Raw genomic sequence first — 12,693 nt, 5'->3', positions numbered from 1 at the left:
CAAGACACATTAACATTTGGTTCAATGGATCACAACAGTCATTTGATTCTCATCGTCCATCTCCCTCCTTGAACGCCTTGCCAATTCGGAATTCTTCATCCGAGATGTGGCGTCTATTCTCCCGCTCTTCGACAGAAGCACCAAACACCAAACCAGAACCTCAGCGAAATCTAACGGCGAGTTGGTATAGATCCGATGCTTTATACGAACTTGAACGCAGAGCAATTTTCCAACGAAGCTGGATCATTCTCACCCACTCTCTGAGATTTGCCAAAGCCGGCGATTATATGTCCTTTACCGTGTCTGGCATCTCCTTCTTTCTGATCCAGGACAGGGATGGCAATGTTAATGGTTTCCACAATGTATGCAGACATCGAGCATATCCTGTCGTGCAATCTCAATGCGGTACTGCTAGCATTCTGAGCTGCAAATACCACGGCTGGTCGTACGGACTCAAAGGCAATCTCTCCAAAGCTCCCAGATTCGAAACAGTGGAAGGGTTTGACAAGGGTCAGCATGGCTTGTTGCCCATTCATGTCCATGTCGACAAGGCTGGTTTCATCTGGGTCAACTTACAAGCTGGCGAGCCGGACATCAAATGGGACGACAAATTCAAAGGCATTGATGATTCACCAAGGATGAAGATGTTTGATTTTGCCAAAGAGTTTGTATTTGACCACTATTGGGAGATGGACGTCAAAGCCAACTGGAAGTCGTTGATTGACAATTACAATGAATGCTACCATTGCGCCACATCCCACCCTCTTATTGCTGGAGTTTCGGACTTGACAAAATATCGAGTCGACACAACGAATGGATATATGGAGCATAACATCTTCAACAAATCACAGACAGACGAACAATTCAGGAGAAACATCACTTTCTTCTACCCGACAACAAGTGTTACCGTGACGTAAGTCTACTTGTATAATCCGATGGGAATGACAAGACTAATATGCTCAGGGACAATTTCTTCTACATCCAACGCATGTTCCCAGTCACAGCAACGACCAGCAAGATTGAGTACGAAGTTTTCCGCCATGTCACAGCCGGAGATGAAGAGTTCAAAGCCATCAACGACTTCTACGTACAAGTCCTGAACGAAGACAAAGAGTTGTGCGAGGCCGCTCAGGAGAACCTCAGCGCCGGAATATTCGTTAATGGAGAGTTGCATCCCGAGAAGGAAAAAGTGAGCAGATCCGCACTCGAGCATAATCCAATGGTTGCTAACAGATCTATCAGGGTCCTTTGTACTTCCAGAAGAACGTACGAGAGATGGTTATGGAACATCGCAAGAGAGAGGAAGCGCAAGGTGGCAAGGAGATTTGGCCGGCTGTCCCGAAGGGATCCAATAGTTCGAAAGAAGATGAAGAGGAAGATTTTGTCTCCAAGCTGGATGAAGCGGCTGGCTGTATGTCATCACGAGTAGACTTAAATTGGTAAAAACAACAACTGGCTAGTTGCGAAGTCATCGCACCTATACTTAGACTAGCCTCTGACACGTGAAACTATCATAACCATGAATCCGATATGATTTCTGTTGACACTTACTGTATCCTAGAGATAAATCTGCACTTGAGAAACGCACGAAATGCGAAGTAGAACAAGACAATTGATCGCAGCTCATCATCGACCAAGTCTACAACCTTTTCATACTAGAGAAACAATACCTCGCAATCTTCCACTCTTCCTCATCCTTCCTACAAACAAAGATCTCCTGATTATGATGACTCTCCTGCGTCCCCTTCTCGATCCAATATTTCGTCCCCTCCGCAGTAGTCCTCGCAAATGCCCAATTATCATCCATGACCACGATTTCGTCGATTGTAAATTGAATATCGAGTTTGATGGTGGAGAAAATGCGTTCGTAGGATTTCTTGAGCGCTTCTTGACCCACGGAGGGGGCAAAGTTGGGGGCCATGAGGACGCCGTCGGTGGTGTAGAGGTTCAGCACGGAGGGGAGCGAGCGGGTGGATAGGACGGCGCCGTAGGTACGTAGGAGGGTGGTTATTTGGTCTTGGTCGGACACTGTATCTGTTAGATTAGCAATTTTCCAGAGACTTGTCCAAGTACTCACTTTTGAGATGGCTTTGGTGAAACTTTTGAGTATGTCAGGGTAAGGTGTGTTTCCAAGGATCTGGCCATCTCATGTCAAAGTTATTCTTCGACCTATATCAACTTCTCTATGAGGTGATCGTACAAATCTACCCGCGGTCGACGTTCGGGATCTGAAGTGGCATGCCGAGCTTGCTTCCTATCGTTATCGAGTCCCAACTTTGCCCCCATCCTTGAAGAGACGAGGACTGTCATTCCTCGTGCGAACGGCATTGCATTTCGAAAGCACGGGCGCCATAGGCCTCTGGAATCTCATTGCGATGAGGTACTGTGGTAGCCGTGAGAGTGGGGAGCGTCAAAACTATTGAACCGCTTGGAGACGACAATGTGTCCAGCATTCACAATTTACATTCGAGTCGCTTGCAGATACATCAATATCAATAATCCGAAAGGCCAATGTCGAGAGTATGATAGACTTTTCTTCGCAAGTGTTTTCTCTAACGCTAAACACGAGCAGTTCTCGTTGACAGGCAGAACCGCGCTGGTGACTGGCGGAGCTCGCGGCTGCGGCCTAGCCATGGCCGAAGGACTCGCTGAAGCAGGTGCAAATATCGCAATTTTCGACATGATCCAACCGGACGCAGCGTTTTCCAAACTTGCAAAAAAGTACAGTGTGAAGACGGCATTCTACAAAGTAGATGTAACTTCGACGCAAGACTTGAGAAGAGGTTTCGAGGAATTTCAACGAGATTTCGACAGCGCCCTCGATATTTGCGTGCCTTGTGCCGGGGTGAACAAGAACGTCACACTGCTTGACACGACACCCGAAGATTTCGAAAGACTGGTCAATGTCAATGTTAAGGGAGTCTACTTCACCATGCAGCTCGCTGCTCAACTGATGGTCAAGAATAAGACAATAAAGGGCTCAATCATTCTGGTGGCGTCCATCGCAGCTTCAAGGGCTGTACGCGGTCAATTCTCGTCAGCATACTGTGCTACCAAAGGAGCCGTTCGAGCCATGTGTCCGCCCTCCGCTGTTGAGCTCGCCGAGCATGGCATTCGTGTCAACACAATCTCGCCTGGATATATCAAGACGGAAATGACAGCGCCGTTTCCGCATCTGCTTGAGAGCTGGAAGTCAGAGGTCATGAATAACAGAATCGGCATGCCGGACGACATTCGAGGCGCGTGCATCTTTTTGGCGAGTGACGCGAGCAGCTATATGACCGGCAATGACATCGCGATCGACGGGTAAGTCACCGCCATCATTAGACAAGCATTTGCTGATGTTTTTGCAGAGGTGTTCTGAATTGGTGATGGACGGCGAAGTCGAGTTGTTCGGGGAAAGAAAGCTCGGGAGAGAGCGGAGAAAGTTGGCCGTGTTTAGCCGAGACTGCCGAACATGCCACCCTGTTTATTCAGGCCTTCTAGTGAAACTTTCCTTGTGCTATGCTGTTCTAAATTCGTGTTTGTATCGAGGCCATCACATTGCAATGTGAAATGAGCTATCAAGCAAGTGAGTGAAGGTTGCCGATGTGTACATGGTCGTCGAGCTGGACGGACCGCGCTCGGCAGTGAAGAGTGGGGTCCTTATCGTCACTGACCGTCGACACACCTTCACGTTACAACCAACAATTCGCTTTCCACCAAATCATAACATCAACTCGCGCTTCTCCTGAACCAATAGCACTATAACGCAAGGGATATCATGAGCCAAAAAGCAGCCTCCTCGACAGTCCCGATCACGGTGACGGAGATTGAGGCGATCGCCAAAACAAGATTGCCGAAGAACGTCTACGACTACTATTCATGCGGAGCAGATGAAGAAAAGGCGCGCGACAGAAATGTCTATATGCTCGATAGGTAAGATACGAAGATTGAATCCCGTGTGATTGAGGTCTGAAACTGAAGTGTCGCAGACTTCTAATCACACCGCGTGTCATGGTCGATGTCACACATATCGACACAAGCACAACGACCTTCGGCAAACGCCATCCTTTCCCAGTGGCTTTTGCTCCGAGCGCAATGCAAAGACTCTGCCATCCTAGGGGAGAGATAGAGACTGCGGAAGCTGCAGCAAGTATCGGTTTATCAATGACCTTGTCTTCGCAATCCACAACTAGCTTGGAAGATGTGGCAAAAGCCTGCAACATCTCCAAACCAGACGGCCCGGATTTCTGGTTCCAGCTCTACCTCACTCAAGACCCTGAGTACAGTCTAAAGCTAATCAAGCGTGCTGAGAAAGCTGGCTACACTGGTCTTATACTTACTGTGGACACACCTGTCCTTGGTAATCGTATCAATGAGAGAAAGACACCCCTGGTCCTGCCCGAAGGTATGAATCTGGAGAATTACGACCGTCCCAAGGGTGAGAGAAAGCCAGCAAAGGAGCGCATCTTTCTCAACGCACACACAGTCGAGGAAGCCAATGAGATCGTTAAGGAGTCTGGACCGACCATGCACAGCTCGAGCCTCACTTGGGAGCACACAATCCCTTGGCTTCGTAAAGCAACCTCCATGAAGATCATTCTCAAGGGCATCATGACTGCAGAAGATGCAAAGCTGGCTGTCCAGCACGGTGCTGATGCTATTGTCGTTTCGAATCACGGCGGGAGGTGAGCTGGAAGCCCCTGAGAATAATCATATCGTTGCTAATCGTACTACCAGACAACTTGATTTGGTCCCAGCCACAATCGAAGTTCTTCCTGCCATCGCAGGGGCTGTATCTGGACGCATCCCTGTTATATTTGACGGTGGTGTCCGTCGCGGCTCTGACGTGTTCAAGGCAATCGCACTTGGAGCTGATCTCGTGCTGATTGGACGCCCTGTGCTCTGGGGCTTGAGCTACGACGGAAAGAAGGGAGTGGAGGCTATTTGTAACATTCTGGAGAGAGAGCTTTCACGCACTATGGCTTTGGCTGGCGTCAGAAGTATCAAGGAGATCACCAAGGACAGCTTGGGTATTGCCAAGTGGAACGGCTTTGGTATTTCGAAGCTTTGATCACACCCCGCAAGGTCGACCACAGCACAAGTCATATTCTTATCTACTAGATGAATTGATCTCGAGATATTTGGGCACAGTCGATGCTGTTGAAAACAGTAACCGTTTTGAGAGCAGGAGAGAGGCTCTTCGGGCAAGGAGAGCGATCTCGAAACTTTCAATGCGCCGCACATGGTAGGTTATCGTAGATAGCAGATCCCGGCCTATCGAGTAACCGACATTCCCAAGCTTCAACTTAACCTTTCCTTCCAACTTCCATACTTCGCCGCTCTTCGTCGACAGAGAGCTGTACCACCAAACTGCAAAAGTAGACAGAGCTCTAATCTCCAACCTAGTCAGAGCTATCCTCCCTTTTGGTCTCGCCGAATCAGACGTTCACGACAACGTCAACATGCTCCCAATCACAGATATAGATGAACAAGATCACTACCGCTTACACCCAAGGCCAGCAAAAGAAAGGTGGTTATCTTGAAATGTTCGCGTAGAATGATTTGTTGTTTGCTTTGAGCACTTGTCCGGCGGATGATGAATCAACGTTTGGCTGGAATGCGGAGAAGATGCACAATACTTGCTTGCCGTTACAGGTGCTGGTGTTTACGGTTGAGGGGAAGAATCTCGAAGGGTGGAAGGGGACTGTTAGTGCTCAGGAGCTCTTCAAGAGGATGCATGGGCTCAAGGTTTCTGTGGGAGAGGATCATCGAGGTCTGTCTATTACACTATCATGTCCTTCTACTTGCCCAAATCTAATCAAACCTTCCAGATAATTAGGGAAAGCCATAGAGCCGAACATTGTCTATCGTTACAAAAGCTCAACTCTGGTGCCACCCACACTTGTCTCAGATAGCAGCACGACCATGAGTCTCGAACGGCAAAGCAAACGCAATCAAGCCAACCACAATCCACAAGCTAGCGCTGACGTAGATGGGCACAACACTGAACTCCGTGTATGTGCCAATCAAACTGGCGCAGAGACCACCAATGCGAAGCAAAGTAGCCGCAGTACCAGTCGCTGTACCGCGGTGCGGCGCAGGAAATGATTCAGGCGTGAAAGCATACATTATCGCATATTCTACATTGAGTCAGAAAGCTTCTTGCTGAGTCTGTTTAGGATGTACTTACCAAAATTTCCGAACAGACCAGTGATACAGGAGAACGCGAGATCTCCTGCTCTATTCTCTGCAGCCGTGTATGCGAAAAGGAAGATACCTGAGACGATAGCAGAGGCTCCTAGCATCCAACGTCGACCGAGGCGCGTGTTTACCAGGACTGCGGCGCTTAGAGGTCCGAATACTGAGACGATGGACTGGATGCAGTAGTTGCGGTATGTGAGCGACAATGAGGAGTCTACGGTGAACTTTTTGGAGAGGTAGGTTGGTATGAAGTTGAAATAAAGGGGGTAAGCGATACCTATCTTGAGGTTAGTCGAAGTGAACACAAGCTTGAGCAGGACGATATACCAATTGTAAGCCAGATTAACCAAATAATACTGGTATGGCGAGCCAACTGAGCATTGGCGAACAGATTCTTGTATTTGATTGACTTGAAGTCTTTCAAGTTTTCCTTGATGATCGCGTTTCTGGAAAGCTTCGTGGTTGCTCCTGCCTTGACTTCTCCGCCTGTCACTCTGTCTACTTCCTGAAGCATGGCAAGAGTCAAGGGCTCTGACTTGCCGTTTCGGCGTGCCACATAGTTGACGGCTTCGACTGCTTCGGCGTCACTTCCTTTTGAGATGAGGTACCGAGGCGATTCTGGCATCTTGAATACGGCGATACGGACGAAAGCGAAGACTAGTGTCATGGCACCAAGAGTGATCATGGTATAACGCCTTTAAGAGTTAGCAGTCGCATGGAAAATGACACGTTCTTACTCACCATCCCATGTTGTCGGCTCTTTTGCAAGTCGCTGGTGTCGAGTCCGTCGGACAAGTAAAGTTCGCGAGGAATGCCCAGGAAAGCAACGATACGATGACTTGTCCCAACATCCACCAACTACTGAGCGCCTAGATCGTCTAAGTCGGCGTTGATTCGATCTTGCGATGTTATGAACTCACTGTAAGAAGATACTGATGCGAGCCAGGCACAAACTCCAAGAAGATCATGGAGTCTACAGGCACATTACCGCCAGCCGCTGTTCCGATGACGGTCCAGAAGATGCAAAAGGCAGTGAAGTTGCTCAATCCAGCAACAGCGGTGCCGAATAAACCTCCGATGATCAAAGTCGCATTAAACGCTGGTTTTCTGCCAATGAGGTCTGCGCTTGTGCCCCAGAAGAAGGCCCCAAAGATCAAACCAGCGTAGTAGGCAACCGAGCTGAGGGTGATATTCGTCACTCCGGCGAACTCGAGCGCTACAGATGGCTGGATTGAGCCGATACCTTGAGACCAACTAGATTCAGTCAGCTCAAGAAGAGTCGTTGGGATTGCATGGCAAGCACTTACAAGTTGTCTGTGATCCATCCGAACCCGCTGACGACGAATAGCTCCCATTGGTATCTGTTATTGAACATCAGCCAGGTCAGGTAGAAGAGTCTTGCAGACTGTCATACCTTCCCATACCAATCTCCTCCATACATTGATTCACAATCTCCGACTTCATGCGGTAGCTGTCCGAGATGGAGTTGCCGTAGAAATTGCGAGTGCCCTCGTCGCCAATGTCGACGACAGTTCCAATCTCGGTATCAGGGGACATGCTCTCGCCAGGAGACGCTATATTCTTCTTCTCGTAATCCATGTCGATTTGTGATTGTTGTGCCTGAATGGTATGTCTGCGCAATATTGCGAAGAACATCAATGACTTTATGCCTTGATAAAGGTATGTAGAGCGATTTATGTTGAGAGACAGATTCCTGTACGCATCTGATGAACTGACCTATCAAGTTGGTCGCTCGACACTATGCTGGAGTAATAGTATGTCTATGGCGAGGAGTCGCAGCTGACTGAGAAGTGGGGGTTTAGTCTTTGAGTGGCGTTGACTGATAGTGCACTCTTTCTGGGGACGTTTGATCTAGATTCCGTGACAGGGCATTTTGGCCTCACAATGATAAGGTATCTGGAGATAGTGTGGAATCGATACTCCGTACATGCCGCAGAATGTGTTACTCATCTTTGTGTACCATCTCCTCACATCGTGCACAATAAACACATCGAATGGGTTGAAGTCTCCGTTTTCACTGACAAGATCTGGTGAATACTTCTGGCCTCTTATTTGAAGTTTGCTAATTATTGTCTGACACGAGAGGAGATACGGTAGAAGATCATGGGAACTTCAACTCAAGTTTGACCATTGAGTGTTTCGAGTGAATTGGTAGAGAAGGTGGTAGATTTACGCCACGAGTAATGATACACAATTGCAATTGCGATTTCTCCTAGAGTATTTACGAAGCAAGAATGGGCTGAGCACCACCGACACACTCCATCTTCGTCTTTGGCTGCTCCTTGAACACTTTTGCAGCACCATAGCTCGCCTTGTAACTAGCTCCAACGCAGTCCATCACACTGATTGGTGGATACTTCGCAGCCTGGCCTTCTCCACGACAGTTTGGAAGGCAGTCAATCACGTAGTCGGGATTTCCACTGTAAAAGAAGGGAACAGAGTAGCGTTCCTTTCCTGATTTGTTGATGACTCGGTGCAAGTTCGAGATATATTTGTCGTTTGCCCTTTGATAATGTCAGCGATGGATATCAGAGCGTATGTTTTTGACACTCACCATCGCATAAACATGTTGCCCAAGTTGACGACATAAGCCCCTTTGATAGGGACGACCTGGCAAATTGTTAGCCGGTCATATTAACCTTCCGCTGTTGAAGGACATACATCAAGCCACTCATTGGTGTCTTTATCATAGACTTGAAGACCATCTACATCTCCTTGCATGAGCAACGTGACGGAGCCGAAGTCAGTGTGAGCTCCAATTCCCCTTGCCAATTTCTCGTCCGAGTCTGCCGGTTGAGGTGGATAGTGCAGATATCTCAATGTTGCCACTGCGCCGCTTGTAAACTCTTTGAAATAGTCGTCCTTGAGATCAAGCGTCTGAGCGATCACCGCAAGTACGTCTCTCGCCAGCGCATGCATCTGTGTGTAGTATTCCATGGAAGTAGCACGAAAGTCGTCTACCTCAGGCATGGTCTCAGGCCAGAGATTGGGTCCACTGTTGAGCTTCTTACCAATGAAGTACGGATGATCTGTGGAGATCTCCTCGCCAATGAAGTACCCTTCCTTGAGATCTGGGTTGGTTCCTTGCTCTAGAATCTGCGAGCCAATGCGTTCATACCCACGGTTCCAGGTATTGAAGTCTGTGGTGGTGTCAGCTTGCTCTCATTGTGCTGGTCTAAGCAGTACAAACCCTTGTGTACTCTATCTTTCTCTTCTTGTGGTTGGGCAAAGAAGTCTTTGACCCATTGCAGGACTTTGTCCTGAAGTTCGCCAGGCACTCTGTGTCCCACAATCTGGAAGAAGCCGTTGTCGAGGCAGCATTTCTTGACTTCTTCCACCAACTTTTCTTTTGCAACCTCGTCGTCGCCGTAGAACACTGTGAATCGGTCAACATCTGATCGTGAGTATACTGAAGCTGGACGTACCTGAGAAGTCAAGAATAGGCGGTGCAGGCATTTTGTATATAGCGGGTAGATTAATTGAAAGTCGGTTGATGGAATCGAGTTGACCAACGCCTTCTTGCTTGAAACATGTTATAGGTCGATAGTATGTATAGAAACCGGACCCCGGCAAATGATAGGCGAATTCATGCAAGCTTCGTTCTTGCGCGGGCAAAGATGGGGTCGATTTCCCCACCACGTTCAACGGAAGTGAGTCAGCGACCACTTCTTATCAGCACCCGCCTCATCCTTATCGGGTACATATCCAGCATTACAGAAGAGAGGTGGCGTGATTGATCTGTAAGCTCGGTAGTACCTTCCAGGCTGCTGAGGTTGTTTTGTGGCCGAGACCAGTTGCCAGAATGATTCGAGGGAAATGTTGCTTCTACTGAGAGAAGGAGCGATCGGACTCCTCGGGTGACAGAGAGTCACAGTACAGATAGAGGGAGGATTAAGACAACGTTTATCAGCAAATCTTTCGAATTGACACAAGGTGAAATTATCTAGCAAATAAGAAAGCTTCCAAAATAATCATCCGACCACGTTGAGGTCGCCGCAGCACTTTGTTCGCTGCTTGACCACAACTTTGCAGCACCAACGTAGCCATCGGGTCGCACAATCAGCAAAGCGACTTCGTCATCAGCAACTTGTCCAACCCACTTGTCGATGCAGTGCTGACCGCGAGTATCTTGAGAAGGCACGTCGTCCAGGTAGATGGTCCACTTACTCGCTTGGAGCACGGGAGGCAGATCAGCAATCTCGAAATTTGCCTTCGATGTAGAAGTGACAAGGCAGAAAGTAGACACACGACTGGCTGTAACATAGCGCTGCGGTTGAATATAGGAGTCCGACTCAGTTGCTGCCGGTGCTTGATCCTTGTAAGATGCTTCCAGTGCTGTCGTGGCTCGACCAAGGACAGACCTTTGAGATGAGAGATGCGCGCAAACAGACTCCATGAAACCTTTTGATCGGTGGACATCCTTGCAAATAAAGTAAGTTCGGAACTGTCCTAGGATGGGAATGTCGAGCTGGGCATCTACGGGGTTCGCATCGAGATAACGAGTGAGCCTGGCAGGAGGCAGCAGACATCCAGGCTTTGCACCTCTAGAGGGCTCGGAAGTCCAATTCAATGCGTTCGAGCCGTACTCGGCACCAACTCCAGAGATGAAGCGAACATTGGTCAAGAAGTTGCGTGCCAGAGCCTTTGCGTCTCCATCATGGAACGCATTGGCGTGCTCATAATCGAAGTTGATCAGATCTTGAGCAATCTTGCGGCGTTCATGTTCGTACGTTTCCATTAGACATGGCTTAGCGAGTCCACGAACAGCAAGATTGAGCTTCCAGGCGAGGTTGAACGAATCATGCATAGATGTGTTCATGCCTTGTGCTGCTTTGGGCGAGTGAGTGTGACTTGCGTCTCCTGCAATGAATACACGTCTAGCCTCGTCTGTGAAGCGATTTGCCACCCGTTGGCCAATCTGGTAGATGCCGAACCATTCCACGCTCTTCCACGACAGGCTATAGGGCGCCATGATCTGTCTGGCTCTTTCCATCACGAATTCCTGATTTGCTCTTGCTTTGTCCATCGGCGCATCAGACTCGGGACGCAGCTCGATGTACAGTCTGGTCATGTTTCGCTCTCGAGGTATACAGAGAACATTGCCAGCCTCTTCTGAGTAGACAACAACTTTGCTCCATAGGTCGGGAAAGTCGGTTTCGATGACACCATCTAGCACACCCCAAATAGCTTCAGACGAGGAGCCCTCCGCCTTGATCTCGGGAATTGACTTGCGAACTTGTGAATGGGCGCCGTCGCAGCCGACAAGATACTTTGTCTGCCACAGCCTTTCCTTTCCAGTCATGCTCGAGCGGCTGAAGACATCTAGAGCAATGCCAGATCCATGGTTTCTGTACTTTACAAATGGGGAGCTTCGAGTGACTTCCACACCTCTAGTTTGCATGTCTTGAAGAAATACGTCTTCGACCATGCCTTGATGTACCAGAAGAATATAGGGGTCCAGAAGATCTACCATGGGTGGGAAGTGCTCAGTCCTTTCCGTCCTTTGAAGGTGCTTGTCTTTATTAGAACTCTGTCGGAACATTAGTGAGCATAGTTTGCAGGATTACATTCAGTACTCACCCAGAAGCAGATGTCGTGGATGCGGACTCCTCGCTGCAGAAGCGAGTCCGCAAGGCGCATTTGTTTCAAGGTCTCGATCGACTTTGGTTGCAGCCCATCCGCTCGTCCTGTAGATGTCTTATCTGCTCTATCGTCGAGGACTGTCGTCTTGATGCCAAAGCGAACCAAGTTGGCTGCCAGCATCAACCCAGCAGGTCCTGCTCCAACAACGACAACATCCTGGCTGGATATCCCATCGACGTCCAGACCTTCGATGATATGCGCAGGTGACATAATGATGTGGGAACAGAGAGATTGAAGTGCCTAACGATGTGCGACGGAAACTGGTAAAAAAATCACGAAAAACTCACAGAAATATCAGGACTGCTACTATGGTTACCGAAGTACAATTAAGGAGCTAAAGCTGGACGCTCTCGGCCTTTGAGCTCCCCATTGCTGGGGTACCATGCTGTTTGGCCGGCGAAGTGGCATAGCAAGGAGGATCGCACAAGGAAGGAAGCTTGCCCGCATCGCCCCCACTTTTGATAGCGCCGGAAAATCTACGGAACAGTGCGCCTTGGCGAGCGATAGCGCAAACCCAGACGCGTCACTGCGTCAGAAAGCCCCAACGCGTTTCGTCCAACCTTTCTGTCCTCCTTGCCAGAATGCGAAGATAGCATGATAAGTGCGATACATCCTTCATCTTTCTTCTTTGCATGTCATTCGGTAGAGACAGCGAAACATCTCAGATATGGAGTTGCAATGTCCTGCGCGATGCATATCAAGAGTGGGTAGGTGAACCTACAGTCAACAGTATAAAATAAACAAGGTCGAAGATGTAAGTGAACACAGCGCGAGACCTTCAACATGGAGAAAGAACTCGACCAAAACTCGACTGCTTTCCCAGCTGATCATGAAGCCCTTTCT

At 48.8% G+C, this 12,693-nt stretch overlaps 7 protein-coding genes across 7 annotated transcripts; 3 read left to right on the top strand and 4 right to left on the bottom strand.

Moving 5' to 3' along the window:
• Window positions 1-104: 104 nt before the first annotated feature.
• On the top strand, window positions 105-1,443 carry M438DRAFT_350517 (Rieske 2Fe-2S family protein; the record flags this gene model as incomplete). Its single annotated transcript, XM_029906653.1, has 3 exons — window positions 105-913; window positions 964-1,189; window positions 1,243-1,443. 3 exons carry the CDS (start codon window positions 105-107, stop codon window positions 1,441-1,443), a joined length of 1,236 nt encoding a protein of 411 aa, XP_029765242.1.
• Window positions 1,444-1,639: 196 nt separating this feature from the next.
• On the bottom strand, window positions 1,640-1,921 carry M438DRAFT_370312 (uncharacterized protein; the record flags this gene model as incomplete). The annotated part of the gene is made up of 1 exon (XM_029908179.1): window positions 1,640-1,921. The coding sequence occupies one exon, from the start codon at window positions 1,919-1,921 to the stop codon at window positions 1,640-1,642; it is 282 nt and encodes a 93-aa protein (XP_029765241.1).
• A 653-nt stretch (window positions 1,922-2,574) lies between these two features.
• M438DRAFT_393132 (putative lung carbonyl reductase) lies at window positions 2,575-3,372 on the top strand (the record flags this gene model as incomplete). Its single annotated transcript, XM_029909100.1, has 2 exons — window positions 2,575-3,306; window positions 3,354-3,372. The coding sequence occupies exons 1-2, from the start codon at window positions 2,633-2,635 to the stop codon at window positions 3,370-3,372; spliced, it is 693 nt and encodes a 230-aa protein (XP_029765240.1). The 5' UTR covers window positions 2,575-2,632.
• Window positions 3,373-3,533: 161 nt separating this feature from the next.
• On the top strand, window positions 3,534-5,286 carry M438DRAFT_393131 (FMN-dependent dehydrogenase). Its single transcript, XM_029909099.1, has 3 exons — window positions 3,534-3,918; window positions 3,975-4,670; window positions 4,723-5,286. The coding sequence occupies exons 1-3, from the start codon at window positions 3,764-3,766 to the stop codon at window positions 5,054-5,056; spliced, it is 1,185 nt and encodes a 394-aa protein (XP_029765239.1). The 5' UTR covers window positions 3,534-3,763; the 3' UTR covers window positions 5,057-5,286.
• Window positions 5,287-5,892: 606 nt separating this feature from the next.
• Window positions 5,893-7,785, bottom strand: M438DRAFT_350514 (uncharacterized protein; the record flags this gene model as incomplete). Its single annotated transcript, XM_029906652.1, has 7 exons — window positions 5,893-6,125; window positions 6,176-6,463; window positions 6,514-6,881; window positions 6,928-7,055; window positions 7,107-7,440; window positions 7,494-7,547; window positions 7,601-7,785. The coding sequence occupies 7 exons, from the start codon at window positions 7,783-7,785 to the stop codon at window positions 5,893-5,895; spliced, it is 1,590 nt and encodes a 529-aa protein (XP_029766326.1).
• Window positions 7,786-8,418: 633 nt separating this feature from the next.
• M438DRAFT_401245 (uncharacterized protein) lies at window positions 8,419-9,663 on the bottom strand (the record flags this gene model as incomplete). Its single annotated transcript, XM_029909523.1, has 5 exons — window positions 8,419-8,711; window positions 8,762-8,817; window positions 8,869-9,347; window positions 9,398-9,583; window positions 9,633-9,663. The coding sequence occupies 5 exons, from the start codon at window positions 9,661-9,663 to the stop codon at window positions 8,429-8,431; spliced, it is 1,035 nt and encodes a 344-aa protein (XP_029766325.1). The 3' UTR covers window positions 8,419-8,428.
• A 473-nt stretch (window positions 9,664-10,136) lies between these two features.
• Window positions 10,137-12,257, bottom strand: M438DRAFT_401244 (FAD binding domain protein). The gene is made up of 2 exons (XM_029909522.1): window positions 11,788-12,257; window positions 10,137-11,737 (listed from the first exon to the last, which is right to left on the bottom strand). Exons 1-2 carry the CDS (start codon window positions 12,058-12,060, stop codon window positions 10,151-10,153), a joined length of 1,860 nt encoding a protein of 619 aa, XP_029765238.1. The 5' UTR covers window positions 12,061-12,257; the 3' UTR covers window positions 10,137-10,150.
• Window positions 12,258-12,693: the final 436 nt, after the last annotated feature.

This window comes from Aureobasidium pullulans (genome assembly GCF_000721785.1).
Source record: "Aureobasidium pullulans EXF-150 unplaced genomic scaffold scaffold_1, whole genome shotgun sequence".
Taxonomy (NCBI): domain Eukaryota; kingdom Fungi; phylum Ascomycota; class Dothideomycetes; order Dothideales; family Saccotheciaceae; genus Aureobasidium; species Aureobasidium pullulans.
This window is presented reverse-complemented; position numbering and strand designations above follow the sequence as displayed.

Coding starts and splice junctions, on each gene's coding strand:
- M438DRAFT_393131 (XM_029909099.1), top strand. CDS start 3,764: ATGAGCCAAAAAGCAGCCTCCTCGACAGTCCCGATCACGGTGACGGAG. Junction 3,919..3,974: donor AATGTCTATATGCTCGATAG/GTAAGATACGAA, acceptor GAAGTGTCGCAG/ACTTCTAATCACACCGCGTG. Junction 4,671..4,722: donor GTTTCGAATCACGGCGGGAG/GTGAGCTGGAAG, acceptor TCGTACTACCAG/ACAACTTGATTTGGTCCCAG.
- M438DRAFT_401244 (XM_029909522.1), bottom strand. CDS start 12,060: ATGTCACCTGCGCATATCATCGAAGGTCTGGACGTCGATGGGATATCC. Junction 11,738..11,787: donor TCCACGACATCTGCTTCTGG/GTGAGTACTGAA, acceptor ATGTTCCGACAG/AGTTCTAATAAAGACAAGCA.